The sequence below is a fragment of the Rhinolophus ferrumequinum genome, chromosome 21 (assembly GCF_004115265.2).
Source record: "Rhinolophus ferrumequinum isolate MPI-CBG mRhiFer1 chromosome 21, mRhiFer1_v1.p, whole genome shotgun sequence".
Classification (NCBI taxonomy): Eukaryota; Metazoa; Chordata; class Mammalia; order Chiroptera; family Rhinolophidae; genus Rhinolophus; species Rhinolophus ferrumequinum.
Window position 1 is genome coordinate 27,355,040 of NC_046304.1, and position 27,807 is coordinate 27,382,846.

The window sequence follows — 27,807 nt, forward strand, 5'->3', positions numbered from 1 at the left end:
ATTCACACATGGTGATAAATCTACAATAGATACATGATATACCCGGGTGCCAAAAAAAATCTATACCAGTGGACAACAACGTTGCTCAAGCAGTAGTTCACCGTAATCAGAAGTGTCTGGACACTGATGGTAACCGCTTTGAGCACCTCTTGCAGTGCAGAAGTCAAACGTGACTTATATTCATCTTTTGCTCTCGGTATATATTGAGTATTACAATTTTAATACAGTTTTCCTTTCTTAAAATGTGTATACTTTTTTGGCACCTTCTGTATATAGTTAGATATATAGATAAAAATAAAACTATGACATTGAATGTCATTACATATATTTACATGACTATATGAGAGTGTGTCATTATATATTATAATACCATATAATGGCATCCATATACATATATCATGACATATGTGTTGTAACTTGTATACTCACATAATCATAGCCTCACAAGCACATAACAGCAAAACAGACACTCTGGTAAGTAGACATGTACGCAATGGCACACACATAGAGACATGCATACATATATACCCGATGAGACTCATAGACACCTAATAGCACACACACATACATACATACATACATATATGTGTACATATGTATAAAATAATACTATAGCCCCCCCACACGTATACAGAGATAGAGCTATGTCTACTCTATATGTGCCTACTATACATATGCCTGCACATAATGGCATGTATTTATACCCTGACATAAACATCAGCGACACACATCATATAGTGGTGCACATATGCACATATTGATCTACAAACCGCTTCAGGAAAATGAGACTGTCTCCACCTCCTCATGCACCCCACCCACAGTTCCAGCAGCTCTGGCCTGGGTGAAGCCCATGGTCGGGGGCTCTGTGGTTGAGTACGGCTACTGCTATTCCCCGGGGGTGCCACACGAGGGCTCCCGACCTTGGCTGAGCCTGGCTCGAGTGTAGATGGAGTGAGTCCCAGGTTCAGAGGGGACAGTGGCTGCCTCCCTAAGGTATCTCGATTCCCAACAGCCCTGTCTGTCTCTGAGGATTCCATCTAGGCTCCTGTTCCCACATACTGGCCGACTTGTGGGTGGGGGAGTTCCCATGTCCTTGTCCCAAAAAGCCATTTTCCCATAGCAAAAAGGCCTAAAACTAGACTGAAGATGAACTTCCTGACAGTGTGGGGCAAAGCCAGCCCAACAGACCATGTGGTCTCCTCTGCTGGTCCAAGATGGCCAGATTGGCCCCAAAATGCACTCTGCCAGGAGGAAACTAAAGCAATTCTCTCAGCCTACTTTTACATCTGTCTCTTTGCTTCTATCCTCCCATTTTCATTTCTATTTGTCTTTGTTTCATCTCGAATCCCATCTTTTCTAGTCCTGCCCTTCTCCATGGCTGGATCTCTGTCTCTCTATAATAGTACCCGTCTCTGTCTCTGTGGTCTTGGGCTGAGGCCGATGTGCGGAGAGCAATCTCCAGCCCCCTTGTCTCTGCACCCTGGAAGGTACGGGTGTGCGTGTGGCCACATGCGGGGGCACTGGGCTGGGATCCCCTGAGGAACCTGCTCTTCTCTGTCCCGACCCTGCCTGCCGGTCCAGCCTACCAGTCCAGCGCCATCACCATGGAAACCAGCAGCTGACTTCCTATTGGTGGGCGGGAGGGGAGGAGGGAGGGAGGGGAGGGCTTGCTCTCTCCTGCTCACCCCCCCACCCATTCTGAGGCTCAGCCCTCCTCCGCGCCCACCATCTCGAGGTTCCTGGGCTGTAAGGCCAGCAGGGACAGAGACTATGAGGCAAGCAGCCCACCGACCCAGGCCTCCTTAGGATCAGCCCCGCCGCCCAGCAAGCCAGCGAGCTAGAGAGCAGCAGCGGAGAGAACAGCAGGAGATAAAGGACCACAGCGGACCATTGGGGATCTCCCCCAGCAGCTCCTGCGGACCCTAGCCAGGCTGAGGGGTCGTGATGGATGACCAGACTCACAGACGCTGATGGACACACAATGACACCGACGCACACACAGCTGCACAACACAGATGCTCAGATACAACCAATGACAGCATCACACACTGCCACCGCCCTGCAATACAGACCCCACACACACCACATAGAGAAACAACTGGTAACTCTGAAACAGGCACAGACAGTGACACACAGAACCACTACGCCCCCACCCCAGCACACACAAGTGGAGGCACTCATCCTCCAAACACATACATAAGACAGTGCTGACCTGCACACACAGACCTGGAAACACACGCACACCCTCGTCCAGGCGCTGCTGTTGGTGGCCTCTGCACATCCTCCCAGCCCCCGCGGGGACACCCGCGCTCCTCCACACACTCTCACACACACAGCCACGAGCAAACATAGCTCACATACCCCCAGCTCTAGCTCTAGCAGCCCCGACTCCTGCAGCCTCCTTTGTGGGTGAGGAAGAACTCAGCCAACCTTGGATGGAGACCCGGTGAAGCCAAGAGGTCAGAGATGAAAGGGTCTGGCCTGGCATGACCCTCGCCAGCTCCTTCACTTGGCTGGGTGATGTCCCCCGGCCCAGATCCTGGGGCCCCTTGGCAATACCATGGAGCAACTGACACCCCTCCCACAGCGGGGGAACCCCAGAACCATGGAGCCATGGGCACTATCTGCCGGGCCAAGCTGGACTCCAGGCCAGGGGGGCGAATCTGGAGGCTCATCCCCAAGCATTGCCGATACTCCAGCAGTTCTGCAGGTAGGAGAAGTAGGGCCTTTGGAGAGCTCCGAGCCTGAGGGAGCCCAGAGCCCTGGGCCTGTGGGGGACATTGACCCTGAAGGAACAGAAACTGGGCTGCCCAGCCCAGGGAAGCAAGCAGCGAGCTCAGGACCCAGCTGCCCAGGGCTGGAGGACGAGCAGGTGGAGGCTTTCAGTAAGGTAAGGGAGCTGTGGAGGGCTGGGTCTGCGAGGTGGGGGGCCTCTCATCATGCCCTCCAGCCTGGGAATGATACGCAACCCCACTGCCCACCTCTCCTGTCCTGGCTTGTCTGTGGGTTCGTCTCTGTGACTGTCAGTCCTCCCTTCTTTGGGTAGGAATCTCAGTGGCTCCATTTTTTGCCATCTGTCTGTCCTTCTGACTCTCTGCCTGTCTACATCTGGCTCTGCCCCTACCCCCTCCCTCTGTTAGTCTCTCTGACAGTCTGTCTGTGTCTCCTCCTCCGTGAGTCTCTGTCCTTGGGGACTGGAGGATACTGGGGTATGTAGAGGTGTACAGTGGAATCAGAGTCCAGAGCAAGCAGATTCAGGGGAGGGGGCTCAGTGCTGGGCTGAGGCAGGGAGCACAAGGTTTGAGGTGGGTGTGAGCAGTCTCCTGTAGAAAAAGGAGGGAGCAGGACTTTGGGGAGGTACTCAGGGGCCATGAGGAGCCTGGGGGGGTGGGGATGGGAGCTTAAGCTGGCATTTCCCAGGAGGAGATGAGCAGGGATGGGAAGAACTGGAGACTACTAGAGAGGGTCCTAGGGTTGGGGACGCCAGTGTGGGCAGGGAGCCCATTCTCCTGGACTTCCTGTGCTCCATTCTGAAGGCCTGGCATGGGGGGAGAACCTGCTTGTCTCCATGTTTCCTTGGACCATGGCAGGAGGGCTCTGACTAGAAAAGGTGGGTTCCTGAGGCCCTGTGCCCTGTCCTTTCCCATGCCAGGGCAAGCTGAACATGGGCTTTGGGGACAGGCCCAATCTGGAGCTGCTGAGGGCCTTGGGGGAGCTGCAGCAGCGCTGTGCCATCCTTAAGGAGGAAAACCAGATGCTGGTGAGGTTTGGAAAGCGAATCCTGGGTCCTGGTTGGAGCTGGGGGAAGGCAGACTCAAACACCCTGACCCTCTGCCTCAGTGTCCTCCTCATCCCATGTATATCCATGTGGGAGCCACATGGAGGTGACATGATCCCTGACCCAGAGAGGGTGAAACCCTCCCTAAAGATGCCAAGGACCCCACTGTGAGCCCAGGGCTCTAGCTCATGGTCTGGACAGTTAGGATTGGGTCTGCCAGGTGCTCCCCACATGCCCCTATTCTGGCCAACCCCTTGTCAGAGGAAGAGCAGCTTCCCAGAGACAGAGGAGAAGGTGCGGAGGCTGAAGCGGAAGAATGCCGAGCTGGCGGTCATTGCCAAGCGCCTGGAGGAGAGGGCCCAGAAGCTGCAGGAGACTAACCTGAAGGTGGTGAGAACTGGAGTCTCCTGGTCTCTCCTTGTGTGACCAGGAAGAGGGGAGCCAGGGCCAGGACCGAGGGGGGGGGTTTGGGAGTCATGGACTCTTAGCATCCAAGAAAGCAGGAACCCAGGGGCCAAAGTGTAGGAAGGGCAGACACTGACCAGGCTAGGGGGCTGAGGATTAATGGAGCTACGGGAGGGAGAGAAGAGCTGGGTGAGGCGTTCCTGAGCAGGCAGGGAACAGGATTCTGGGTTACCACGTGCTGGTGCTGGCTACAGCCTCCCGCTGAGCTCATCTCTGGGTGCAGAGCCTGTGGGGGCAGGGATGAAGACCCATCACAGTGGCAGCCCTAAATTAACAACGTCCTTTGGGCCTAACTAGGATGTGAGGTTAACGCTTACAGTCCTGCTTGAGGATTGCTGGGATGGTCCAGTGAGGCTGTTGGTCTCTTATGCCCCGACACAGGGTAAAGCAGGAGGCCACAATGCTAGGTTTTATCCTAACCCTCCTTTGCGAGATGCTGATGAGTGGGAGGAAGTGCCCCGGCCCTCAGATGACCACTGGCCTTACCCCTCCTCTGGCAAGGTTGAGTGCTTGCCGTGCCCGTCCAGGGACCAGATTGGAGTTGTGCCAGAAGGCCCTGGCCCGCCAGCGAGCCCGGGACCTCAGTGGAGACAGCAGCGCCCTGCTGGCCAAGGACAAGCAGATCGCTGCCTTGCAGCGGAGTGCAGGGAGTTGCAGGCCAGGCTCACCCTGGCGGGCAAGGTGCGAGGAGGCCCTGATCATCCCATCCAGCTCAGCCCTACACAGGGCCACCTGCCAGGCTTGTGGCATGTGGACCGAGATGTTAATGAGATGCAAATGAAGCGGGAAGGTGGAGGTTGCTGGGGAGTAGTTCCCCTGGCAACGGCCAGGTGGGAGCCGGTAGAAGACTGAACTGAGGGGGGCGGAGCCATGAGTCCAGACCAGGGAATTTCTGTGCTCCGGGCTTTCAGGCGGTACGCCAGTGGGTCTGGCTGTTGAATCCACATATACATCACACTTGCGTGAAGCAGTGTTCATAAGGTATTTAGCACAGTGCCGGCACACCCGTGAGCGCCCAGTAAAGGGGTTATGTGTACGTCTGTACACGGGTTAGAGGAAGCATGTGGCTGTACACTCACGCACCTGCGACCAGCATGTATGCATGGAAGGATGTGCACGTTCCCGCGCATCTGAGCCCCTCCAGCAAGGGGACGGCGTGGAGTAGACAGGGGTTTAGGTCAAATCCCCCTCCCTGTCCCAACCCAGGAGGGTTCCCAGTGGCTCACGTGCGGGGACTTCGAACGGCTGCTGCGGCGAGTCCCAGCGGGAGGTACTCGGCTGCAGCGGCAGATTGCCCTGCGCAAACAGCAGGATCCGTCCCCGCCCCCGGGCCCTCAGGCCCCACTGCCGCGGTCAGAGTGGGGCATCCGCCCCGGGATCCCCGGAGAGGTGAGCACCCGCGCAAGAGCAGGTGTGTGGGTGTGTGTACGTGGGGGTGGTCGCGGTTCCAGGATCGCCCCCTGAAAAGCGCTCGGAGCCCCGAGAGCCCGGTGGTGGCGTGCGAACTCCAAGGGCTGGGTAGCTTTCCCGACCCCAGGGGCACGGTCCCCGCCCAGCCTCCCAGCGTTCGTACTCTCGCCGCGCCTGCCCCGGGGGGTTCGGGGTCCTCCCTACGCAGGTCCGCGTCCCGCGTGGCCCGCCCCATCGCCCCTGCCGCACTGCCAGTGGTACGGCCCAGCAGCAAATCCCTGGTTGCCCTGGCAGCCGCCCTGGGCCCAGCCCGTGCCGCCGCTTCCCGCAGCCGCCGTAGCGCGGGGACGCCCCCTTCAGCGCCTGCCTGGTCGGCCAGGCCCGGCCCCCGCTACCGGGGGGGCTTCAGGTACACGCGACCCTCACTGGGCGCCGGGCTTAGACAGCTCCTGTCGCGAGGACTACGGACCCCACCCCCTCCGGATCCCCAGAACTTAGAGATCTGGCTCCTCTCCATCCTCTCTCCTTGGGCAGCAGCAAGGTCCACCTCCTGGGAAGAGGGGTGGCAGAAGGGACTCCATATCAACCAAAGCCTCAGGGTATGGGGTGCTTTTTGCTCAGATTTTGCCCCTCTGCCTGACCCAGGGAGAGAGACGCACTTCCCAGCAAGACCTGGACTCCCCAGATTTGCACACATAAATGGGAAGTACGACAGAGTGGGCTTGGGGGAAGCTGTAGGAGGGTCTGGCCAGGTTTGTAGCTCTAGGCCAAGCCCAGATATGGATGGTCCAGAATCCCTACCTCTGGGAACACTACATCCCTGGGGATCCAGGTGGCCTCCTAGTTCTCTGCCAGTCAGTGAAGGACACCAGAACAGTTATTGAGTACAGAGCAGGGCTGCTGCTGGAAGAAGCTAAAAAGGGAAAGCTTTGGCCTGGATAAGGGGCCTATCTCCCAGGGCACACATGGGTCTCAGGATCTCAAAGCACTATGTCTGGAGGACGCAGAGGTGCAGCCTCTGCACTTTCACATCAGCTGGAGATGATGGGAGGGGGTGGGCAGACAGCACCTTGCCCCTTCCTGGGCAGAGATCTCTTTGCTGACTGTGAGATGGGCTGGGGGCAGACTGCCCTGGGGCCCTGTTCTCAGGTGGCAGACCCCTGCTCCTCGGCATTTCCAGGCCACGCCCCAGAAGGATGTGGAAAACCCACGTGTGGTCCTAGGGGAGCCAGAGAAACAACAGAGGGTGCAGCAGCTGGTAAGTCCCAGCAGAGATCAAGGGCTAGAGGAGACCTGTTGTGGGCAGCTGTGTCTTCTTACATGAGGAGCCCTCTGTTCTGACCCCACAGGAATCAGAGCTTAGTAAGAAGCGGAAGAAATGCGAGAGCCTGGAACAGGAAGCCCGAAAAAAGCAGAGGCGATGTGAGGAGTTGGTGAGCTCTGGAGTGTCTCCCAGAAGCCAGCTCCCCCCTACCCCCAGGCCAGTCAGGTGGTGGGTTCCCTCTCAGCTCTGCTTTCATCCATCTTACCCTCACTTTTTCACCTGTGCTATGGGGCTCTCCTTTCCTGGCTGATGCAGTTTCCAGGTGGGGGAGGAAGGCCTTGTCAGGGAGGGCAGGGTCCTCTGTGTGGGGAGGGGAGGAATGTGGGTGCTGGGGCCCCACCCCAGAGCTCCTCTGGTCTCTCAGGAACTGCAGCTGAGAGAAGCCCAGAATGAGAATGCCCGCCTGGTGGAGGAGAACTCTCGGCTCAATGGGAGAGCCACAGAGAAGGAGCAGGTACCCTCTCTGCCCAGGTGCGGTGGGGCCTGGGCTCCTGCTAGGCCCTGGTCCCTGGTGAGGGACTATTTTCTCCACGCCCCCGATCCAAACTGGGCCAGAATATGAAGGGTACTGTTTCCCTGGTAAGGGAGCTGGTGAGACAGGGCTCACACATCTAGCTCCCTGCCATTCCCCCATCTCCAGGTGGAGTGGGAGAATGCAGAGCTGAGAGGCCAGCTCCTGGGTTTGACGCAGGAGAGGGACTTGGCCCTTTGCAAGAGCCAGGGCCTGCAGAGCAAACTGGAGAGCCTGGAGCAGGTGTTGAAGGTGAGAGGACTGGACTATGTAGGTGGAGGGAGGGTACTGGTCTCTGGCACAGGGAGAAAGTGGGACAGTAGAATATGCCCTTTGTGGGGCACTGAGGTCTGAGGCTGAGTCCTGGACCACAAGTCCTTTTCCTTCTGTAGTGTCAGTTTCCTTTTTAAGGGTATCTGGAACACACGGTGTCTGAGGCTCCCTCATCTTAGATCGTCTGCAGAAATGGTGGACTGGGGTTCTGGCTTTAATCCAGGGTCTTGTGTTTCAGCACATGCGGGAGGTGGCCCAGCGGCGGCAGCAGCTGGAGGTGGAGCATGAGCAGGCTCGGCTCAGCCTGCAGGAGAAGCAGGAGGAGGTCCGGAGGCTGCAGCAGGTGGGGGCAGGGTTTTCACGGGGCAGGAATGAGGGAAGGATGGTAGGTTGCTGGACCTCAGCTGAGTCTAGTCATCCACTCATCCAATGAGCATTTACTGAGCAACCACTGTGTGCCAGGCGCTGGGGGACAGTGGTAGGCAAAGACCAGGTCTCTGACCAATCATCAAATAAGCATATCTGTGAATGAGATGAAACCAGTCACTGAGAGTGCAATGGGGGAAGAAAACAGGGTGATACAGTGCCTGGGGTGAGGTGACGGGCCATTTTAGAGAGAGGTCAGTGGGAAAGGTTCTGTCCTCAAGGACGGAAGCCAGCTGAAGAGCACTTGAGGTAGGGGACTAGCAATGCAAACGTCCTGTGGCAGGAAAGAACCTGGGGATCCAGACCAGTGTGGCTAGAATGTGGTAGGATGGACAGAACAGCAGGAGCAGGCAAGAGCCAGATCACCTTGGGCCTTAAAGGCTGTGGAAGTAGTTTGGATATTTTGCTCTCTGAGTGGTTAGAAGGCTGTTGAAAGGTCCCAAATAGGGTGTAGCATGATCTGACTGACTCATCAATTTAGACGATAACTGTTATGGTGTGGAATTAACCCCTGGTTATTCACAAAAGGTGAAAGCATTGACAGACTCTACGAAGGAAGTTTTTATTAAAGTTAGGGCAGAGAGAGAATGCCCATGGCAGTGTCCAAAGATGATGGCTGCCTCTGGTAGTAAGGAGAGAAACACTGGCGAGGAAGTGTGTGTGTCGGGGGGTGGTCGCTGGGGCTGAGTCAAGAGTCTGAGAGTGGACAGTTGTACTTCACTTCAGGTTAGCTTTTTCTTATATAGAGAAGGGGGAGTCAATCAGGCAGGTTTGAGGGCTAACATCTTTCCTGAGGTCTGGTCTCTTTGAAGACGATGTTATCTCTGGACTCTGGACTCGGACTCGGTCATAGCAGCCTGGGACTTTAATGCATTACCAGTAAAAACTGCAAGGGAGTTGTAAATTCGATTCCAGTGTTGGGGCGCCTGAGGATTAAGAATTTGCTCTTTTCCAGGTTAGGATGTTGTTAATAAACGAGATATGGGTAGCCTTGAGAAAGGGAACAGAATTCTTCAGTTAATCAGTGAGGGGAGAAGCAAAGAGAAAATAGATGAATATCATGATGGATCAAACTGCAAACAAACTAAGTCTAATTACAGGTGGCTAGATAGGAAGCTATGCAGTGAGTCAAACTGCAAACTAGCTAAGTCTAACTGCATTACTGATTTACTGAATTTCACCCTTACAATAACATTGGCAGCACTGTGGATGGTGAACTGCGGGAGTGGGCACGGAAGCGGGGCCATCAGGTGTTGGGACTCTTGCAGGGGTCCAGCGGGGGCGATGATGGCCGTCTGGACTTAGGTGCAGACAGTGCAGGTGGATACAAGTGGACTGAATTGCAGTATATTTTGGAGATAGAATCCACAAGACTCCATGGATTCCAGTCACGGAATGACAGTCCCCGCTCTGTCACCCATTTGCTGAGTAAACCCTGATGGAGGGTGGGCTTTTCACTCCCCAGGAGGTGAGGGATGAAGGGGCAACAGATCTGAGAGGTAGGAAATCCTGAGTCTGAATTCTGTATTGGCCACCTTTGGATTTTGTGGTAAACATTCAAGCAGAGATGTCCATAGACAGCTGGATCGATGAGTCTGGAGTCGTGGGGAAGTTGGTCTTGAAGACGTGTTTTGGAGTCCTTAGCGTGACTAGCGTTGGGAGAGAGTGAAGAGTATAAAGTGAGCCCAGTAGCACCCTAACATTCAAAGGAGTAGAAGGCAGGGAGCAGGTAAAAGGGGCTGAGAAGGAGTGCCCGGAGAGGTGGGAGGGAAACCGGAGGGTAGATATCCTGGAAGAGAGAAACAGTATGAGGCCCACCTGTCCTTGACCCCATTGCCTTCTGGCCTAAGGCATGGTTCAGGGGGGAGTTTGGGAGGAAGGAACCCTCAGCCTCCACCTTCCCAGTGTCCCTTCCATCTCCCTCTCCCCACCCCTTTCTTCCCTCCCCTCCCCTCGACCTACCCTCCCTTCCATCTCCCTCTCTCCCATCCCCATTCCTCATCCCCTTCCCCTCCAGCTTTTGCCTCCTCCCACCTGTAGGCCCAGGCAGAAGCCAGGAGGGAACATGAAGGAGCCGTACAGCTGCTGGAGGTAGGTCCCTGGAGGTGGCCACTAGCAACACCAGCTTGGGGAGAAACAGGGGAAGTTCAAAGAGACCTGGAATGGACTGTGTGTGGGGTGTGGGATGTGGGGTTACAGGAAGGCCCTTAAATGCTTCAGGGCCCAGACAATCCCCTCCGCCATTGGCTTACTTCTCAGGCTAGAGCACAGCCAGGCAGGGGTTCCTGGGTCTGGTGGCTGTGGTCTCCCATTGCCACCCACCCCCAGAGGCAGCCTTCACCTTGAAATATCCTTCCATTTAGGAAGTGGTCAGTCAGTCCAGGGAGCTGACCAGAGGGTGTCCACTTGGGTCCCTCTGTCCCTCCCTCGCTGGGTAATTACCCACAGGGCTCGGGGTCTAACCCCTCCTCTGTGCTTTCCTTTCCTTCCACAGTCTACCCTGGATTCCATGCAGGTACAGCCTCCTGAACCCCTACCTCCCGGGCGTGTCCCCTCCTCCACTCCCCTCCAGGCCGGCTGAGCCACATCTCCTCCCTCAGGTCCACACGGTCCCAACTCTCATGTCCAACAGAGCAGAGTGTGACTGACAGCAGACCTGAGAATCTGGAAATGTGCTGGGTTCCCACAGGACGTGTGGACCATCTCCTTGCCCCATACTTGCCACTGTGCCTGGCAGACATGGGGCCTTCCCTCCTCTAGGACCGAGCCACTCAGCCCATGAGGCAGTTCATCACTAGTCTAACCTGTGATCCTCTTGATATTGGCCAGGGGAGAGCCCCAAATGTTGGGACTCTGGATACCTGAGAAAAAAATCTTGAGAATTGGCTCATTCCTGTCACAAAGATGTCCCTAGCTCCTGATTGGGACCTCTCTGGGGACCTCTCTGAGAGCAGGGATTTGGGTCACTGACTGGGAAGGTGACAAGCAGCAGAGCTAAGAAAACTCCTGAAGTGCTACTGGCGATAGTGATGGGGATGGGAGCCATCCCTTTTGGCCTCAAAAGCAGCCAGAAGCAGGGAGTACCACTGCCTGGGGAGAGGGAGTAAATGTGAGGGAGGCCCCCCGACCTTCTCTGGGGGAGGGCGGGGGAGGGATGAAGATGTCCCACACCTCTAGGACTTTACCCTTAGCTCAGACACCATTAAGGGCAATAGGGCAGCCAGGCTGATGGCTGGTGCCCAGGCCTGCGGGCTGGGCGATGCAGTCTGAAGCCCTGTGTGGGGCTGTGTGGAGATAGCACAGGCTGGGACTGGGCAGCTTTGCTGGGTCTGGTGGCTCATGGAGGGTCTTGGCTCAGGTCCGGGTTCGAGAGCTTGAGGAGCAGTGCCGCAGCCAGACAGAACGCTTCAGCCTCTTGGCGCAGGAACTCCAGGCCTTCCGCCTACACCCTGGCCCCTTGGATCTGCTCACCTCAGCCCTGGGCTGCAGTATCCTCGGGGACCGCCCACCACCTCCCTGCTGCTGCTCTATCCCCCAGCCCTGCCGGGGGTCTGGCCCCAAAGGTAAGGTAGACCCCCAGTGATGTTAGCCTGGAATCCCCCAGACCAAGTTCAGAGATTTCAGGGTCAGAGAAGGCTAGAAACTCACCCAAAGTCACACAGCAAGTTAGAGCCAGACTTGGAGTGGCTGTCCCAGACTCTGGCCCAGGCATCTCGGGCCACTAGGAGTTGGGCGCTAGGACTCAATAGCAGGCAGTGTGGGCTTGTGAAGAGTCGGGGCTGGGCGTCAGTCAGATCTGGTGGTCCCAGCTCCACTCACTTAAAAGTCTATGTGATTTTTGCTGCTAAACCTCTGTGGGCTGTGGTTTCCTAAACTGTCAGCAAGGAATAGCTCCATGCACCTCATCAAGCTGCTCGGAGGATATGTGAAATAATAGTGTAAATTGCCTCCACTTCGTAATTTCCCCCAAAGTATTTCCCTTCTTTTAAGGAAACCCTGCAATGGAGGGCCTGCCCCCATACCCAAGTGGCTCCATCCTTGGTCCCTGATCCCTCCCTAGGCCACAGACTCACACCCGTGTGCCATCTTCTCTTTAGACCTTGACCTCCCGCCAGGCTCCCCAGGGCACTGCACTTCAAAGTCTTCTGAGCCTGCCCCTGCCATCCTTGCTGGGGTCCCTCGAAGGATGGCCAAGAAGGCAGAGTCTCTCTCCAACTCCTCTCACTCTGAGTCTGTCCACAACAGCCCCAAGTCATGCCCTACGCCTGAGGTCAGTGCAGAGGAGGGGCCTGGGGTCTGCCTCTGTCTTGGGGAAAGGGGAGGGGAGGTGGCCTTGACCTATTTGGGGTCCCCAGGACTTGGGTAGATGCTGGCTTATGCAGGGTCCCACATTGGGAAGTGGAGCCAGGCCCTGGGAGAGGACCTGTGGATTTTTCCTAGTGGGCAGGGAGCTCAGGTGGAGCCTATCTTGCTCTCCTGTGCCCTCCTGCAAGGCCTACCTTGGGGCCGCCCAGCCCCCACCCCTCTGGGGCTCAGAGAAGCCCTAGAGTCCTGGGCTGGATGGAGGGAGAACTTGGCGCCAGGATCCACATAATGAGACTGTTCATGAGAGTAGCAGAAGCCATGGGTGCATGAGAAAGAGCACAGGTTCTGGGATTCAGATCCCAGCTTTGTCTTAGGCAAGACTCTTTCTGGGCTTCGGATTCCTTGTCTGGATTTTGGAGCTGATGAAACCTGCCTTGTAAGTTTGTTGCGGGGAGGATTACCATGAAAAAATATAGAAAGTGCCTCTCGCAGTGCAGAGCACACGGTAAATGCTTAACATATGGCAGCTATTGTTATTACCGGGTTCTTGGGCATCACTCACAACTCTTCCAATCACTTCTTACCTCTCTGTACCTCCCAAACTCCAGAAAGTGGAAGGGGCAGGTGAGGAGCAGCCCAACTGTCCAAGGTTGTGGAAAGTGGTAGAACCCAGCCCTGGGCCTCTGCTGCCCCCTTGTGGGACAGAACAGTGGTGCGGCTTTGGATGTCGTGGTGCAGGTTTGGCCCGGTCTTAACTTGCTCGGTATCCTTCTCTCAGGACTTCATAGCCCCCTCTGCCTCCTTGCATTCAGCTCTTTATAGTTCTGGTGCTTTGCTGCATTTTCACCTTAAGGAGACAACTTGCCATTGGACACCCATCCCATAACAGTGTGGCAGGTCACCTCGCCGATGGGAAGGTGGTCTTAGTTCCTGGGCTGGTGCAGTAGCAGTCAGGGTTTGGGGAGGTGATCCCCTGTCCCTCTATCCAGGGGCAGCTAGGCTTTTCCAGGACCTGCTGACTCAGGTACTGGTTAGAAAACAGCGGGCTCATTGCTGTTGGGCTTGTCGCACTTCCTCATTTTCCCTTCTCAGAGCAGTGGGTTTTTCCTCTGGCTCGGCCTAGAAACTTGCTTGCTTTGCCATTGGCCCCGGGTCCTGGAGAGGACTGGCCTTTCTGTTTTCCCACAGGTGGATACAGCCAGTGAGGTGGAGGAACTGGAGCCAGACAGCGTCTCCCTGCTCCCGGCAGTGCCGGAGGGCAGCCGGGAGGAGCCAGGATCCAGGTCTTCCTAGCACGCTATAGGTGGGCTCCTCACCCCTGCTACCCATCCCCTCCCCCAGCATTTGGGGTACTTGGGAGGAAGGGGCCCAGGGGAAGATGGAGGCCTCTGGAAAGGGTGGGGTGGTATAGGGATTCCCAGTTGGACTTGTCCTCTTAACCCAGTTGGGGCAAGGTGAGCCCACTGAGGGCCCCACTTGGCTAATGGTGGACAACCAAGTGTCCACAAGGGGACAGGAGATGGGACCTGGACTTAGGATGTAGGTCACTGTCCTCCTCCTCTTCTGTGTCTCCCGGCAGCTACAATCCCTTCGAGGGCCCCAATGAGAATCCAGAGGCAGAGCTTCCACTTACTGCTGGCGAGTATATCTACATCTATGGCAACATGGATGAGGACGGCTTTTTTGAAGGTAGGACGGTAGTAGGGTCACTCTGTTCATTCCTCTGTTTTTAAGCTTCTCTTCTCAAAGACCTCCACCCGTGGGAGATCCCCAGCATGCTCCGCCCACCGTAACTTCTCAGACTCAGCCAAAAGGCAACAGAGACCTGACAACCTGTGGGGAAAGAGAAAGGAAGGGATCTGGGAAGGGGGCAGCTGGTGTGAAGGTCTGTCCCAAGCAGGGCAGGACAGGGCCTACCACAGTCCCAGAAAATGCACAGTGACACACAGAATTTTGGCTAAATTCACCTTTGTGCTGGTAGACAGGGCACAGCAGTGTTTAACAATAGTGACACTGAGGTCAGGCATGTAACAGAGATCTGATGCTGGACTCCAGTTGAGTGTGGTGAGGAGAAATCAGGGTCCAGAGCCAGGAAAGGGTGTTAGCAAGTAGTTAGCAGGTGTCAGGGCCCAGGCTTCAGGGCCTGGGCTTCAGGGACGTTCTTCTAGTGCCTGTGGGGAGACCAGGCAACTGACGCAGATACCCCATTCCTGAGACTGGCTGACAGGGCAGGGCCTACAGAAGAAATGGCCTTGGGACACTCCCAGGATGGCCCTGGCTGGGCACCAGACTATATTTTTGTTTGTTATAAAAAACCCAAAAGCCAGCACCTTTTTTTTTTTTTTTTGGGAGGGTGGCAGCAAAACATAAATATTAACTAACCAAAAATTACTAGAATTTGAACTATACAATCTGGGGTAGAGTTAAAGGCATGTAGACAACTGGGGTAGGATGCCGTATTCCTCATGAAACCTTAGCTAGGGACTGCTTCATTGACGTCTGGTCCCACCTGGACCATCCTCAGTGGCATGAACTACCTGGCTTGACTCCAGCCCAGGCTCCAGCCTCAGCCTTTCAGCGCTGTGAAGGCTCCTACTTTAATGTCACGGTCCTTTGTGTTAGTGTTTATATTAATTTCCTAGGGCTGCCATAACAAATTACCACCAACCGGGTGGCTTTAAAACAACAGACCATGCATTGGTCTCACATCTCTGGAGGCCAGAAGTCTGAAATTAAGGTGTTGGCAGGGCCACATGCCCTATGGAGGCTCTAGGGGAGAATCCGTTCCTTGTACCTTTCAACTTCTGGTGGTTCCAGGTTTTCCTTGGCCCGTGGTCCCTTCACTACAGTCTCTCTGCCTCTGTCATCACATGGCCTCCTCCTCTTCTCCCAGTGTCTCTCTGTGCGTCTCTTATAAGGACACCTGTCACTGGATTTAGGACCCACCCAGATAATCTGGGAAGACTCATCTCAAGCCCCTTACATCTGCAAAGATGCTTTTTCCAAATAAGGTCACATTCACAGAATCCAGGGATTAGGATGTGGACATATTTTTGGAGGGCCACCATTGAACCCACTGTTGTGTTTATATTATCTAATTTATTGAAAGGCCCTACTTGTTCTTCTTCAAGTTTCGTTACCTTTGTTTAAAAATTTTCCTCTAACCTAAGCAGACAGCGAGAGTGTTGGGGAAACTCGCAGGCCCTCCTGCAGCTCAGACCTGCCTACAGGCACCCTCTGCCCTAAGCCCTGATCCATGTTGTCCCTGCTCCTACGAAGGCACAGCAGCACCAGCTCATCTGTTCCCTGGGGACCTTTTTCCTTCTCCCAGAATAGCTTGATTTCTTCCTTCCTTGACATCCCTCAAACAAACAACAGTAAATGTTATAATGCTCTGTTGTCAGGTGTCAGGGGAACGGCACAAAGTAACAGAACTCCCTTGGTCACTGCCTGGATTGACCACCAGTCATGCTCCTAGACCCAGGCCTGCTGTGGGTCCGTCCAGCTAGATCCCACGGAGACTCGTGTCTTTGGCACTGATGTCTCTTGTCTCTCAAGATTCCTTTCCTTACCCTGACTAGGTAGTGCTTTCCCTCTTCCTTTGAAGATGAAACCTCTTCCTTTTTCTCAAAAGGGAGTTGAGGGGCGCCCCCCCCCATTCCTCAGGCCTGTATAATGTGGAACTTTTCAGACGTACAGAACAATTAAAGAATAATCAGTGAATACCGACATACTCACCACTTGCAATCAACATTGTTCACATTTTGCGTATTTGCTTTATTTATATATAGGTGAAAAAAAGACAGATGACTGAAAAGCAAGTTGTAGACGTTACGACAGTTGACCTAGACCACACATCACCAGGCACCTTCTCAGAGCAAGGGCATTGGCCTATATCCCTGCAGCATCAGCATCCCTTGCCAACTGGTTAGAAATGCAGAATCTCAGCCCCACCCAGGCCTAACAGAATTAGACTCTGCATTTTAACAAATCTCCGGGTGATTCATATGCACAGTAAAATTTAAGAAGCTTTGTCCTGTCTAACCACAATACTGTTATCACACAAAAATGAACAATAACCTAATCCAGATCTTGACTTCTCTTGTATTTGCAAAGCACTGACAGGTAAATGTTGATTTGAATCTAATGCTTAACATCACCCACTGACCATTTCTAAAATGCACTTATTGGACTGGTTTTTCTCTACTTCCTCTCTGTCTTCCCCTTCCCTGTCCTCCTGCCAGGGGAGCTCATGGATGGCCGAAGGGGCCTGGTCCCTTCCAATTTTGTAGAGCGTGTGTCCGACGACGACCTCCTGACCTCCCTCCATTCGGAGATGGCTGATTTGTCCCACAGTTCAGGCCCTGAACTCAGTTTCCTGAGCGGAGGTGGGGGTGGCAGCAGTAGTGGGGGCCAGAGCAGCGGGGGACGCAGCCAGCCCAGATCGAAGGAAGAGGCTGCAGGGGATGAGCTCAGTCTGAGCCCCCCACCGGAGGGCCTGGGCGACCCCCCTGCTGTGCCTTACCCCCGCCATCTGGCCATCCTCAAGCAGCTGGCCCACAGCGTGGTGCTGGCTTGGGAGGCACCTCCTGAGCAAGTGGAGCTACGTGGCTACCATATCTGCGTGAATGGGGAGCTGCGTCAGGCCCTGGGACCTGGGGCACCCTCCAAGGCTGTGCTTGAGAACCTGGACCTGCGGGCCGGGCCCCTCCATGTTTCTGTGCAGGCCCTGACCAGCCGGGGCAGCTCTGACCCTCTGCGCTGTTGCTTGGCGGTGGGTTCCCGGGCCGGAGTGGTACCTAGCCAGCTGCGGGTCCATCGACTGACAGCCACATCTGCTGACATCACCTGGGTGCCCAGCAATAGCAACTTGGCCCATGCCATCTACCTCAATGGGGAAGAGTGTCCCCTGCCCTCCCCAGCACCTACTGGGCCACTTTCTGCCACCTGCGGCCTGGTACACTCTATCAGGCACGAGTGGAGGCTCAGCTCCCACCTGGAGGGCCCTTGGAACCAGGCTGGGAGAGGCCAGAGCATCGGGCTGTACCCTGCAGTTCACCACACTCCCAGCAGGTATGCACGCTTGAGCAGTGACTGTAACACCCAGGAGGCCAGGCCGTGGGTGATGGCGGAAGGGGAGACTGTTCTAGCTGCATTTTCAGGGAAATGGCAAAGTGGTCTGGTATCTCCGGTGGTGTGTCCTACATTACTTGTCTTGTGCCCCCTCCTTCTCCCAGGCCCACCTGATGCCCCCCCTGGATGTGCAGATTGAGCCGGGGCCCTCCCTGGAATCTTTGGTCATCAGCTGGCTCCCAGTAAACAATTGATGCTGCCGGCACGTCCACGGTGTCCGGGTCACAGGCTATGCCATTTATGCAGACGGGCAGAAGGTATGGCCTGGAGACTCTGTCCACCTGTATCCTGGGAGCAGGAAGAGGGTCCTCTCCTTGCCATGCTCAGAGGCTGGTCTCAGCCTGGCACAGAAGTGCCCAGCCCCTGGCATTTGGGTACTAGGTAGTGGATTGGCCAAGAGCATGGGCTTTGGTAGCAGTTGATTGGGATTCAAAAAAAAACCCCAACAAACCTCTCCACCACTGAAGCCCTGTGGCCAGAAGGATTAAGTGAGATAAGGCGTGCCACGGCTTAGCACAGAGCCTGGCAGAATGCTAGCCGTCGTCGTCGTGTCCTCACACTGGCCGTCTCAGCTTCCCTTTCCCATTCTGTGCTCCCTCCACCCTGCAGATCATGGAGGTGGCCTCCCCCACAGCAGGGCAGCGTGCTGGTTGGAGTTGTCACAGCTGCAGCTGCTGCAGGTGTGCAGCGAGGTGGCCGTGCGCACCATGTCACCCCATGGCGAGTCGGCCGACTCCATTCCGGCTCCTGTCGCCCCAGCCCTGACTGCAGCCTTCCTGCCAGCCAGGGTGTCCTGCCCCTCACCACGACCAGGCTCAGAGCCAGACCACCCCTTCTCCAGCCACGCCAGGGCCTGGAGACCCCAGCTCCCCTCTCCACCGCCCTGAGCCCCATAGAACTCGAGAGCCCCCCGGGGACCCCCCAGCAAGCCCACCCAGAGAGACACCAAAAGGATCCCAAGAGGAGCCCCCAACACCTTGCTCCCAGGTACCCTGCTGAGGAGGGAGGAGTAGGTGGAGGCTGGGAGAAGGGCCTGGGACTTGGGCTCTTCCTCAGTGCCTCCCATTCCAGGAGGAAGCTGGGGCAGTTGTGCTGGGCACCTCAGAAGATAGGCGGGCCAGCGAGCCAACTGTGAGTGAGAGAGCTCCTGGCCCTGCAGCTTCCTCACTGGCCCAGGAGGAGGCCGAGTGGACCATGGGAGAGGCCAGCCCGGCACCCTGCTCCACGCAGGGAGCTCTGGCCCCGAAGGTGCCCTGTGCTGAGGCCAGCCTTGGAGGAGACATGGGGTCTGGGCTGAGGCCCAGGGCTGAGGTACAGGGTTGGGGACACACTGTGCCATCTCAAAGAATCAGGGCCTGCTTCCTTCATTTCTTTGTCACCTCATCTTCCCTGGTTTCTTTTTCTTTTGGTTCCCATTCTTCTCCCTAGCCCCCACATCGTGCATAACCCCATTTGGGATGTGACCTTCTCTCCCTCTGCCAAGAGACCTCTTTCATTCTGGCTGGGCTGACCCTGCCAGAGTGCACCCCACTCCGCCCCTCTCACTGCCCTTCCCCCTCTCCTGCAGAAGGACACGGCAGAGCTCGGGGTCCGTCCAGTGAGCTCCCTTGTGGACCATGGCCGCAACTCAGATCTGTCAGACATCCAGGAGGAGGAAGAGGAGGAGGAAGAAGAAGAGGAGCTGGGTTCCAGGACTTGCTCTTTCCAGAAGCAGGTTGCTGGCAAGAGCATCAGGGAGAATGGGATCAAGGTAATGGGGTGTGGAGGGCTGGTGGGGCCTAGACCTCGGGTTCCAGGGGCTTCTGCCCCATGTGTCAGCAGCTGCTCCAGCCGCCACTGAGTGCCAGCAACATTCTAGGTGTGTGGCCTGGGCCCCGTCCTAAGCAGCAGATAGGAAGTGGCTCAGGATTGGCCTCTGCCCTCCTGGGAAGAAAGGGGAGGATAAGAAGCTCTTTGCTGCACCTTGTTCCACTCCAGTCCACCATGCAGCACCCTGGCCATCGGAGATCCTTGTGTCGGGAGCTACTGGGGAAGGGGTGGGGAGGCCTTTCTGCTGTTACTGGCACAACCTGCTCCTGTCCCTCAGGGGCCCGAGCATTGTGCGGCCTGTGCCTTGGGTATGTTCCCTCAGTCTTCCTCTGCCTGCCCTGGACATGCCATGTGACTTTGGGCCATCCCCCTCTCTGGTCCTTCGTCTTGGAGGAAGCTGAGGGATGGCTAAAGGGTTGCTTGCAAGCCCTGCCCTCACTTGAGGGCAAAGATCACAGCTCTCTCCTTTTCCCATGGACCTCTCTTCCCCGCTGCCCTCCTCCCTCCTGCCCCCAGCCCCCACACCAGCCCGAGCCCTTCTGTGAGACTGACAGCGACGAGGAGATTTTGGAGCCGATCTTGGAGCTGCCCCTCCAGCAGTTCTGCAGCAAGAAGCTCTTTAGCATCCCCGAGGAGGAGGAAGAGGAGGACGAGGAGGACGAGGAGAGGCCAGGGGCAGGATCTTCTTCCCGAGACCCCAGCCCGCCTGAGCCTTTGTTGCCTGGGCTGGACTGTGACAGCACTCAACCCCAAGGACCTGGCCCATGTCCCTTGTCTCCTGAGCCCTCCAGTGCCGGAGACAACCTGGAGGACACAGCCGGACTAGTTGGTGGAAGCAGCTGGAGGAGAGGAAGTGGCTCTACCGAGAAACCCCCAAACCGCAAGCGGTCCCCAGATCCCCGTGAACACTGTAGCCGCCTTCTCAGTAACGGCGGGACCCAGGCCTCTGGACGACCAGGCCCCACACGGAGAGGGGCGGCTCCACTGCGGGCGAGGGCACCAGGGGTGGACCAGAGGCTGGTGGGAGAGGGGGTCTGGCCCCCTCACAGAGGTGCCCACGTGGCCGGACCCCAGAATCTGGCCTGGCCAGCTGCCTCTCCCCCAAGTGCTTGGAAATCAGCATCGAATATGATTCTGAGGATGAACAGGAGGCGGGCGGCGGGGGCATCGACATCACTAGCTCCTGCCACCTCGGAGATGGGGAGGCCTGGGGCACAGCACCCATAGGAAGGTCCAAGGGGGCTGTGAAGGCGAATTCAGGCCCCAACCCCTACCCACGCCTCCCGGCCTGGGAGAAAGGGGAGCCAGAACGGAGAGGCCGCAGTGCGACTGGCAGAACCAAGGAGCCAGCCTCCCGGGTCCGTGGCCACTCCCACCCTGGGCAGCCCCCTACCTGCTGCCGCCTGGTGGCTCTGCTTGCTGCCCACCAGCCACTCCCATTCCACGCTGCCGCCTCCATCAGCAGAGGTGGGGCCGGGCCTCCGGGCTCCCTCACCTGCCTCCTCCCACCCACATTCCACTGCTTTGCTGCTTCTGCCGATCGGAACTGGGATGCACAATATTCTGTTATCATTAGTCACCACTTGCCGCCAGGCAGCCCCCTGCCTCTGGGCTGAGTGGCCCTGTCCTCTGCTTAGGACACTGACTGTGATGGCCAGCTGAGAAGAGGCCCTCCTCTCACACGCTCCTTGGCCAACTCTAAGCTCTCATCTTAGTCCCCTCTACCGCACACATCTAGGGTGGCTGGAGCTGGGGCCTCCCATCCTGCCCTTCGTCTCCAGCAAGGTTGGGCCAAGGCGCCAGGAGAGGAATGTTGCGTCCCTGCTCTGCTGTGCTGCTTATGCTGACAGGGAAGAGCTGGGGAGTGCGTGTGGGGTTCTGCCCCGCTGAGGTGCCCGCCAGAGGGATGGTGTGACACTTCTACTGTCTGTTGCCCTCTCTTTGCAGGCACCAGAGATTGGGGAGCCCAGAGGGCAGGACAGCTCTGGGCGGAGGGGCCCCCTGCGGAGAGGGGGCCGGCCCCCCAGGCCAGGCACCACTGAGTTGGGTGAGCACCTGATGAGGGGTTGGCTAGGCAGAGGCCTTCGCCAGAGCTTATTATTGCTTTCTCTCTCTCCTGACCCCTCCACAGTCCCGCCGAGGAGCTCCCCAGAGGTGCTGGCTTCCCAGGACCTACCTGTCAGGGTGTTTTGTGGCTCTGTTTGACTATGATCCTGTGTCCATGTCGCCTAACCCTGATGCCGGGGAAGAGGAGCTCCCCTTCCGGGAGGGCCAGATCCTGAAGGTGACTCAGTCTGTGGACTCCCTCGTGCCTCCTTTCCTGCACTGGAGGGAGGTATCATAGCCATGCACTGGCGAGAACGCATCTTCTAGAGCCAGATGATGTAGGGTTGCCACTTCTAGCTGTGTGACCTTGAGTACATGAACTCCTCTGGGCCTCAGTTTCCTCCCAGTAAAAAGGGGCTAATGTTAGTGTCTGCCTCATAGGGTTGTTGGAGGTTTTACATGATGTAGTACCCATAGAGTACTTCAGCTGCCTGGCATATAGCACAGTAGAACTGCTGCTGTTAATGTGACAACTTTTATTATACTTCCAAGTGTTTATGAAAGGCTTTGCTATTGCTCTGAGGTTGGGGAGATCTAGTTGGGGGTGGCCCAGGGGAATGGACGTGCGTATAGGGATGATAATACAGAAAGGGCTGTTTTCTCTCATCCCTCTGACTCTGATTCTTGGCCCTTTCCCCCTATTTCCTGTTCCACGGCCCACCAAAGATAGAACATTCTCCTGCCGTTCCACGTGCGGTGCTGTGGGGCTCAGAGCTGGAGCACGGGGGGCTAACTGGACTGGCCTTCTGAGACACCTGGTCTTTGCCTCCAGGTGTTTGGGGACAAGGATGCCGATGGCTTCTACCGGGGTGAAGGTGGGGGCCGGACGGGCTACATCCCCTGCAACATGGTGGCGGAGGTGGCGGTGGACAGTCCGGCAGGGAGGCAGCAGCTGTTTCCAGTGGGGTCATTTGTCCTCAGATGCTCTCCTTGAGGGCTCAGGTATGACCTGCCGCTGCCCCTCACCCCGCCATCCTACTCATCCTACTTCCAATTCAACTCCCTTCTGCTCTTTGTATTTCGGGAGGATGGAGAATTGGTATATCTGGAGTAGCAGGATGCCTCATTTATCCAGAATCTAGCAGAGCCTCTGGGGCCTCACAGAGACTGAGTCCAGTGTGGCCAGCAGTGAGCTCGCCATATGGTGTGAGATCTGCTGCAGAGGTGTATTTTGGATCCTGGGTTTGGGCATGGGAGAGGGATGCCCTTCAGAAACCTGAGTGCAGGAACCCTGGTGCAGCCCTATGAGGAGATTCCAGAGTCACTGTCCTATCCCCTGCCTCAGTTTCTCTTATGTCTACTTGCCTTCCTGAATTAGGGAATTGTCTCTTTCTGTACTCCACAGCCCGCACAACTGGGCCTCCCCCCAAGCCCCGCCGGTCCAAGAAAGGTGGGTGACATCTCCCCTTCCCCTTCAGGGGCCTGTGAGGATGAATGGGGGTAGGGGGCACTGCTTGGCTTTCTGGGGAGACTCATGTAGGGTTTTGAGCAGGGAAAGGGGATAAGGGTAGACCTTCACTACATCCATCCCCTCCAGGGGGAAGCTTCATTTTAATGGGGATGAGGAGTGGTTTGCCAGGACCTCTCTTCCAAAAAGCACCTGACTACATAAATTCCGTGCAACCTGGGCCTTAGCTCACTACGCAAACCAAAGGGCTGGGCTCGTGCTCCCTGAGCATCCTCCTCATGCTTCCCTTGCGTGAGGCTGAGCAGGGACGTGAGGGGAGGGGCGCTCACACACACGTTCTCTCCACAGCTGAGTCAGAAGGTCCTGCCCGGCCTTGTGCAGGTGAGGGGCCATCCTTGTGCAGGGGAGACTGGGGAGAGAGGTAGGGTGGGTGGCCCCTCTGGTCTCTCCCCAGGGGCTACAACTAGTTGGGGAGGTGGTAAATAGGGAGTCAACAGGCCTCCAGTGCATAGTATGGGGTGGGAGGTCTAGAGAGAGCCCAGAGTCTTCTCCCTCTTCCCCTATAGGCCCCCCCAAGCCAGTCTCCTCTGCCAGCCTGAGAGCTCCCCGCTCCATGGTGGCTGCATTTGACTACAACCCTCGGGAGAGCTCCCCCAACATGGATGTGGAGGTGAGGACCCTCAGAGCCCAGCCAAGGGGGGTGGTGGTGGCAGGGCCTCCTTGGGCCTGACACCTGCCTTTCCATCTCTCCATAGGCAGAGCTGCCCTTCCGAGCAGGGGACGTCATTACTGTGTTTGGGGGCATGGATGATGATGGCTTCTACTATGTGAGAACATTGGGGTGGGGGGGTACCATACCCCTTCTCACCAGATCTTTCATAGAGGGCTCTCCCAGAGCTGGGGAGCAAGGGTTCCTGATGGACACCTGGAGGAATGGACGGGTCACCTCGCATGACAGAGTTGTTGACCTCAGGCCTTTCCCCCAGGGGCTTTGGAGTCAAGGGGGATGGGGATGGGGCTGAGGCCTCTTTCCTGGTCTCGGTCTCACCAGCATCTCCTCCCCAGGGGGAACTGAATGGACAAAGGGGCCTGGTTCCATCCAACTTCCTGGAGGGCCCTGGACCTGAGGTGGGCAGCTCAGACAGGGAGCCTGGGACACCCCAGGCCGAGAGTCAGGTCAGTGAAGAGCTGGGCTCCCAGCTCAGCAGTTGGGTCTCTACCCTGCTGGTGTGGTGGTGGGACCAGGGCAAGGTCGTGGGCGGGCCATAGCGGGTGATGAGCCACGTGAGCAGTGTCCAGGCTGAAGCTGCTGAGTTACTGGCAGAGGGTGCCCAGGCAGGGCCGGCTCCCTCCCAGTAGGTGCCCCCCTCTGCAGAGGGGTGATGGCTGTGACCCTGACCCAGCCCATGTGACCGAGCTGCCCACACGCAGGGACTAACACAGGTGAGGGAGCCCTGTGGATAAGGACCCCTAGGACTCCCACACCTCTAACCAGTCAGAGCTCCAGTTGCAGGGCACCTCCCACCCTGCTGGATCTCTGTCTCCTGGGAGTCTTTTAAAGCCAGTTAACCAGCAAGGCCCAGCTTCCTGGGTTCCCGTGCTTAGAGCTCGCCTCTTCTTGGGGTGGGTGGAGTACAATTAAGCTCCAGCTTCACAGGGCAGGGAGAGGGTGAGGAGGCCAGGCCCATACCGGAAAACGGAAAACGCTGGGCTTCCACCTGCACTAGTTCCCAAGGCACAGGCTATGCAAAGGAGGCCCAGCCCCTGTGACCCAGCGCGACCTGGTGACTGGGCGGAGAGCATGTGGGTCTGTCTGTAACCCATCTCCTCTCTTTGTTCCCTGTTCTTCAGAGAATGAGGAGGAGAAGAGTCCAGTGCTAGATGGAGATAGATATATGTAGAGAGAGCAACATGTAAGTGGGGTCTAGCCCTGATGTCCATGTGACCCCCACGCCCCATGTCACCGTAATCAGACAGCATGCCAGAGCTGGCCTGACTTTTCCACTTTCTTCCAGGGAATGGGGGAGGGTGATTTTGCTATGAGCCAAATTTGGGTGTAGAATCACCCCCTCCCCTTGCCTATGGGCAGTGCCAGATGTCATTGGAATGCATGTCATCTTAGTACGTAATGTCCCATATTATCTGACTCCTCATATTCTATAGCATGTGCTTATAGAATATTATGTGACATCCGTATTATGACTCATCGGTGTATTCTGATACCATATGACTATGGTATTACAATATTATGATTATTATTGGTGACAGAAGGATGACACTGTAATGCCACCAATAATAATAGTATTGCCACCCTTGTTCCCTACGTCATGACCTGTTCGGAGATCAGATGCATGATTTCACTTCCAACTCTCCATTTCCTCTGCTGGAGGAATGAAAGGGGGATTTAAACAGTTGGAGCCCATAGATAACCACACATCATTTGTCTCTGGGGTTCAAAGACCCCCTCTGTTTGTTTCCCCAGCAACCCCTCCCTCCTGGGCTATTGTAGAAGGAGCCCTGGGAGGGAGTGGGAAGGGCCTGGGTCTCCTGGCCAGCCATCAGCCCTGGCTGGTTGGCAGTGGGCACTTTATCCTCTAGATGCTAGCAGAGCTCTTGGTGGACAGGCCCTGCCCCATCACCAGGGCGTGGTGAGGGCAGGCTCCAGGCTGGGCACTCAGCTTCCTGCCTCTGGTCTGGGCTCCCTGGCTGACGCTGGCTAGGAGACTGCCAGGCTCTGGTGGCAAGTGGAGGTTTGAAAACCGGAGTGGGGAGTGGGGGGTGAGGAACATGCAGGCTGGCAAGACCTGACTGAGCTATGCCAAGGACAGGAGGTCATGGTGGAGGATATGGAATCTGGGGGTTTGGGGGAGGCTTCCTGGTGGCTCTTCTGTTTGCCCAACCCCTGTCCTTAGGCCACTAACAACAGTGTCTGCGTGGGCCTGTGGCAGAGGGACCACTTATGGTTGCAAATGGAGCTAGGAGGAGATTCAGCAAGGGAGAGATGTAAAGGAGGGGCCAGGGTAGCCTCTATACTTGTGATGAGGGCTGAGTGATGCCTGACTGTCTCTGGCCCAGGCTGCTAGCAGCCCTCCCAGGGGCCATTCAAGGAAGAGTCCTGATCTCCCCGTGGGGTGGGCACTGGCTCCACACCCGAAGGCCCCAGTGCACCGCATCTGCTGGGCTGGAGGACATGCTCCTTGTCTCTGAGGTGGTGCAGGAACCACCTTCCTTGGAAGGGACGGCTCCCTCTGAGCAGTCCTGGTCCTTGCTCTCCTTTTGATGAGAGGGGATGACATGGGGGACGTTGGGGCACCCATCCCAAGGATCAGGTCCAAGTTCCGCCAGCCCTGTGAGGAGACCTAGAGAAGGGGAGGGGCTCGCCCAGGTTCCCAGTGAACAGAAGCAGAACTGACTCTGCCTTTGTCCCTTTGGACTCTCACCTCAGTGCTCCCTCAGCATCACTGTTCTCAGTGGCCTCTCTGTGCAATGCGTGTGTGGGGAAGCGGCAGGGTGCTGGGGCTCTGGTTCTTGACCATGGCTCTGCCATGGGGGACTGTAGGCACGTGAGGTTGTGGGATAAAGGAGTCAGGTTAGGGCAGGGAGTCGGGCCCTAACTTTGTCTGTTTTCTCTCACATTCCAGGACTGGGCCGGCTCAGTACATGGGCCCCCAGTGCTGTCAGGCTGGCCCTGTGCCCCTGGGCCTGGCAGCTTCCCTAGGATGCAGCTGGGGGGGCCACAGGGCACAGGTGAGAAGGTGCGAGGTCTCTTCTCCAAGGGGAAGCAGCTCCTCAGGAAACTGGGCTCTGGGAAGAAGGAGTGACGCTGTGGCCCATCCTGCAGGAAGAAGTGGCCCCCCGAGGCCCCCAGAGCACTGTCCTGGCTTGGGGGAGATGGGGGAAGGCCCTGGACTTCTGTTCTTCTTTGTTAACACTGTGGCAATTGGAAGGGAATCAGAGACTCGGTGAAGGTCAGAGCTATATGAGTCTTGAGGATGAATTCTCTGGATAGGCACCTTTTTCTTATAGGCGGGAAAACAGCCCCAGAGAGAAAGTAACTCTGCCAAGGTGGCTGAGCACCACCTCAGTCACAGAGCCAGAACTAGACCTGGGACTCTTGACTTCTAGTCCACTCACCTAGGCCTGGTTTCCCACCATGCTGTACTAGTCCCTTCTCTGGCCCTCACCGCTCCCAGGACTCGGGACCCCAGGGGGAGAAAGGGGCCTGGTCCCTGTGATGGCGGTCCTGTTCATGTCTTCCCTCCCTTGAAGGAAAGTTTGCACTGGATTGTCCCCAGCCCCCTCCGCACGGGGAGGCTGCGGAGCCATGTATATATGTACATACTCAGTGCCTCAGTCAGCTTCCTCCATCTCACTTCCACTGCACAGGCCCAGGAAGGAGAAAGGCCATGCCAAAGCGGGCCTAACCCTGCCCCCAGAGTGCTCCACCGCTCCCTGCCAGCCCAGCCTCTGGCCCCCGGTGTGTCCCCAACCCCAAAGACCCCGGGGGGCCAGCAGGCAGAAAGCAGGAGTTGGGTTTGCCTTATTTTGATCATCGGATTCAATTTCTCTTTTGCATCGTTTTCCTCTGGCCCCTGTGGGAGTCCAGGGCTAGGGAAAAGGACAGATTTATGCAGCTATTTTCATACATTCCCTGTTCAGAGTGGGGGAGGGGCTCTCCACCCGTACCCTAAGCACCCATCCCCACCCTCCTGCTGGGTGAGTGTCTGCATGTTTCCTCTGCTGTGGTGGGAGATTGTTTGAACCCCTACTCCCACCTTGGTTTCCAGGGGTGAGGAATGGTGGGGGCATTTGTTTAAAAAGACATTTTATTATAATAAAGTCTATTTTCACAAAACCCA

General features: G+C 56.5%; 1 protein-coding gene across 1 annotated transcript; it reads left to right on the forward strand.

Moving 5' to 3' along the window:
* Positions 1 to 1,712: 1,712 nt before the first annotated feature.
* TSPOAP1 (TSPO associated protein 1) lies at positions 1,713 to 27,807 on the forward strand. The gene is given in 42 exon segments (XM_033091447.1): positions 1,713 to 2,890; positions 3,653 to 3,760; positions 4,040 to 4,188; positions 4,745 to 4,878; positions 4,881 to 4,924; positions 5,450 to 5,632; positions 6,834 to 6,911; positions 7,003 to 7,086; positions 7,342 to 7,431; positions 7,618 to 7,740; positions 8,000 to 8,104; positions 10,228 to 10,278; positions 10,682 to 10,702; positions 11,546 to 11,750; positions 12,285 to 12,457; positions 13,681 to 13,753; positions 13,756 to 13,795; positions 14,072 to 14,181; positions 16,737 to 17,396; positions 17,399 to 17,533; positions 17,536 to 17,565; positions 17,730 to 17,743; positions 17,745 to 17,882; positions 18,235 to 18,264; positions 18,267 to 18,463; positions 18,465 to 18,612; positions 18,697 to 18,936; positions 19,193 to 19,375; positions 19,951 to 20,398; positions 20,401 to 20,792; positions 21,382 to 21,481; positions 21,566 to 21,621; positions 21,623 to 21,718; positions 22,313 to 22,435; positions 22,437 to 22,482; positions 22,886 to 22,930; positions 23,297 to 23,329; positions 23,515 to 23,618; positions 23,704 to 23,775; positions 24,014 to 24,124; positions 24,800 to 24,861; positions 26,590 to 27,807. Coding segments are annotated over 41 exon segments (5,532 nt in total). The 5' UTR covers positions 1,713 to 2,560; the 3' UTR covers positions 24,830 to 24,861; positions 26,590 to 27,807.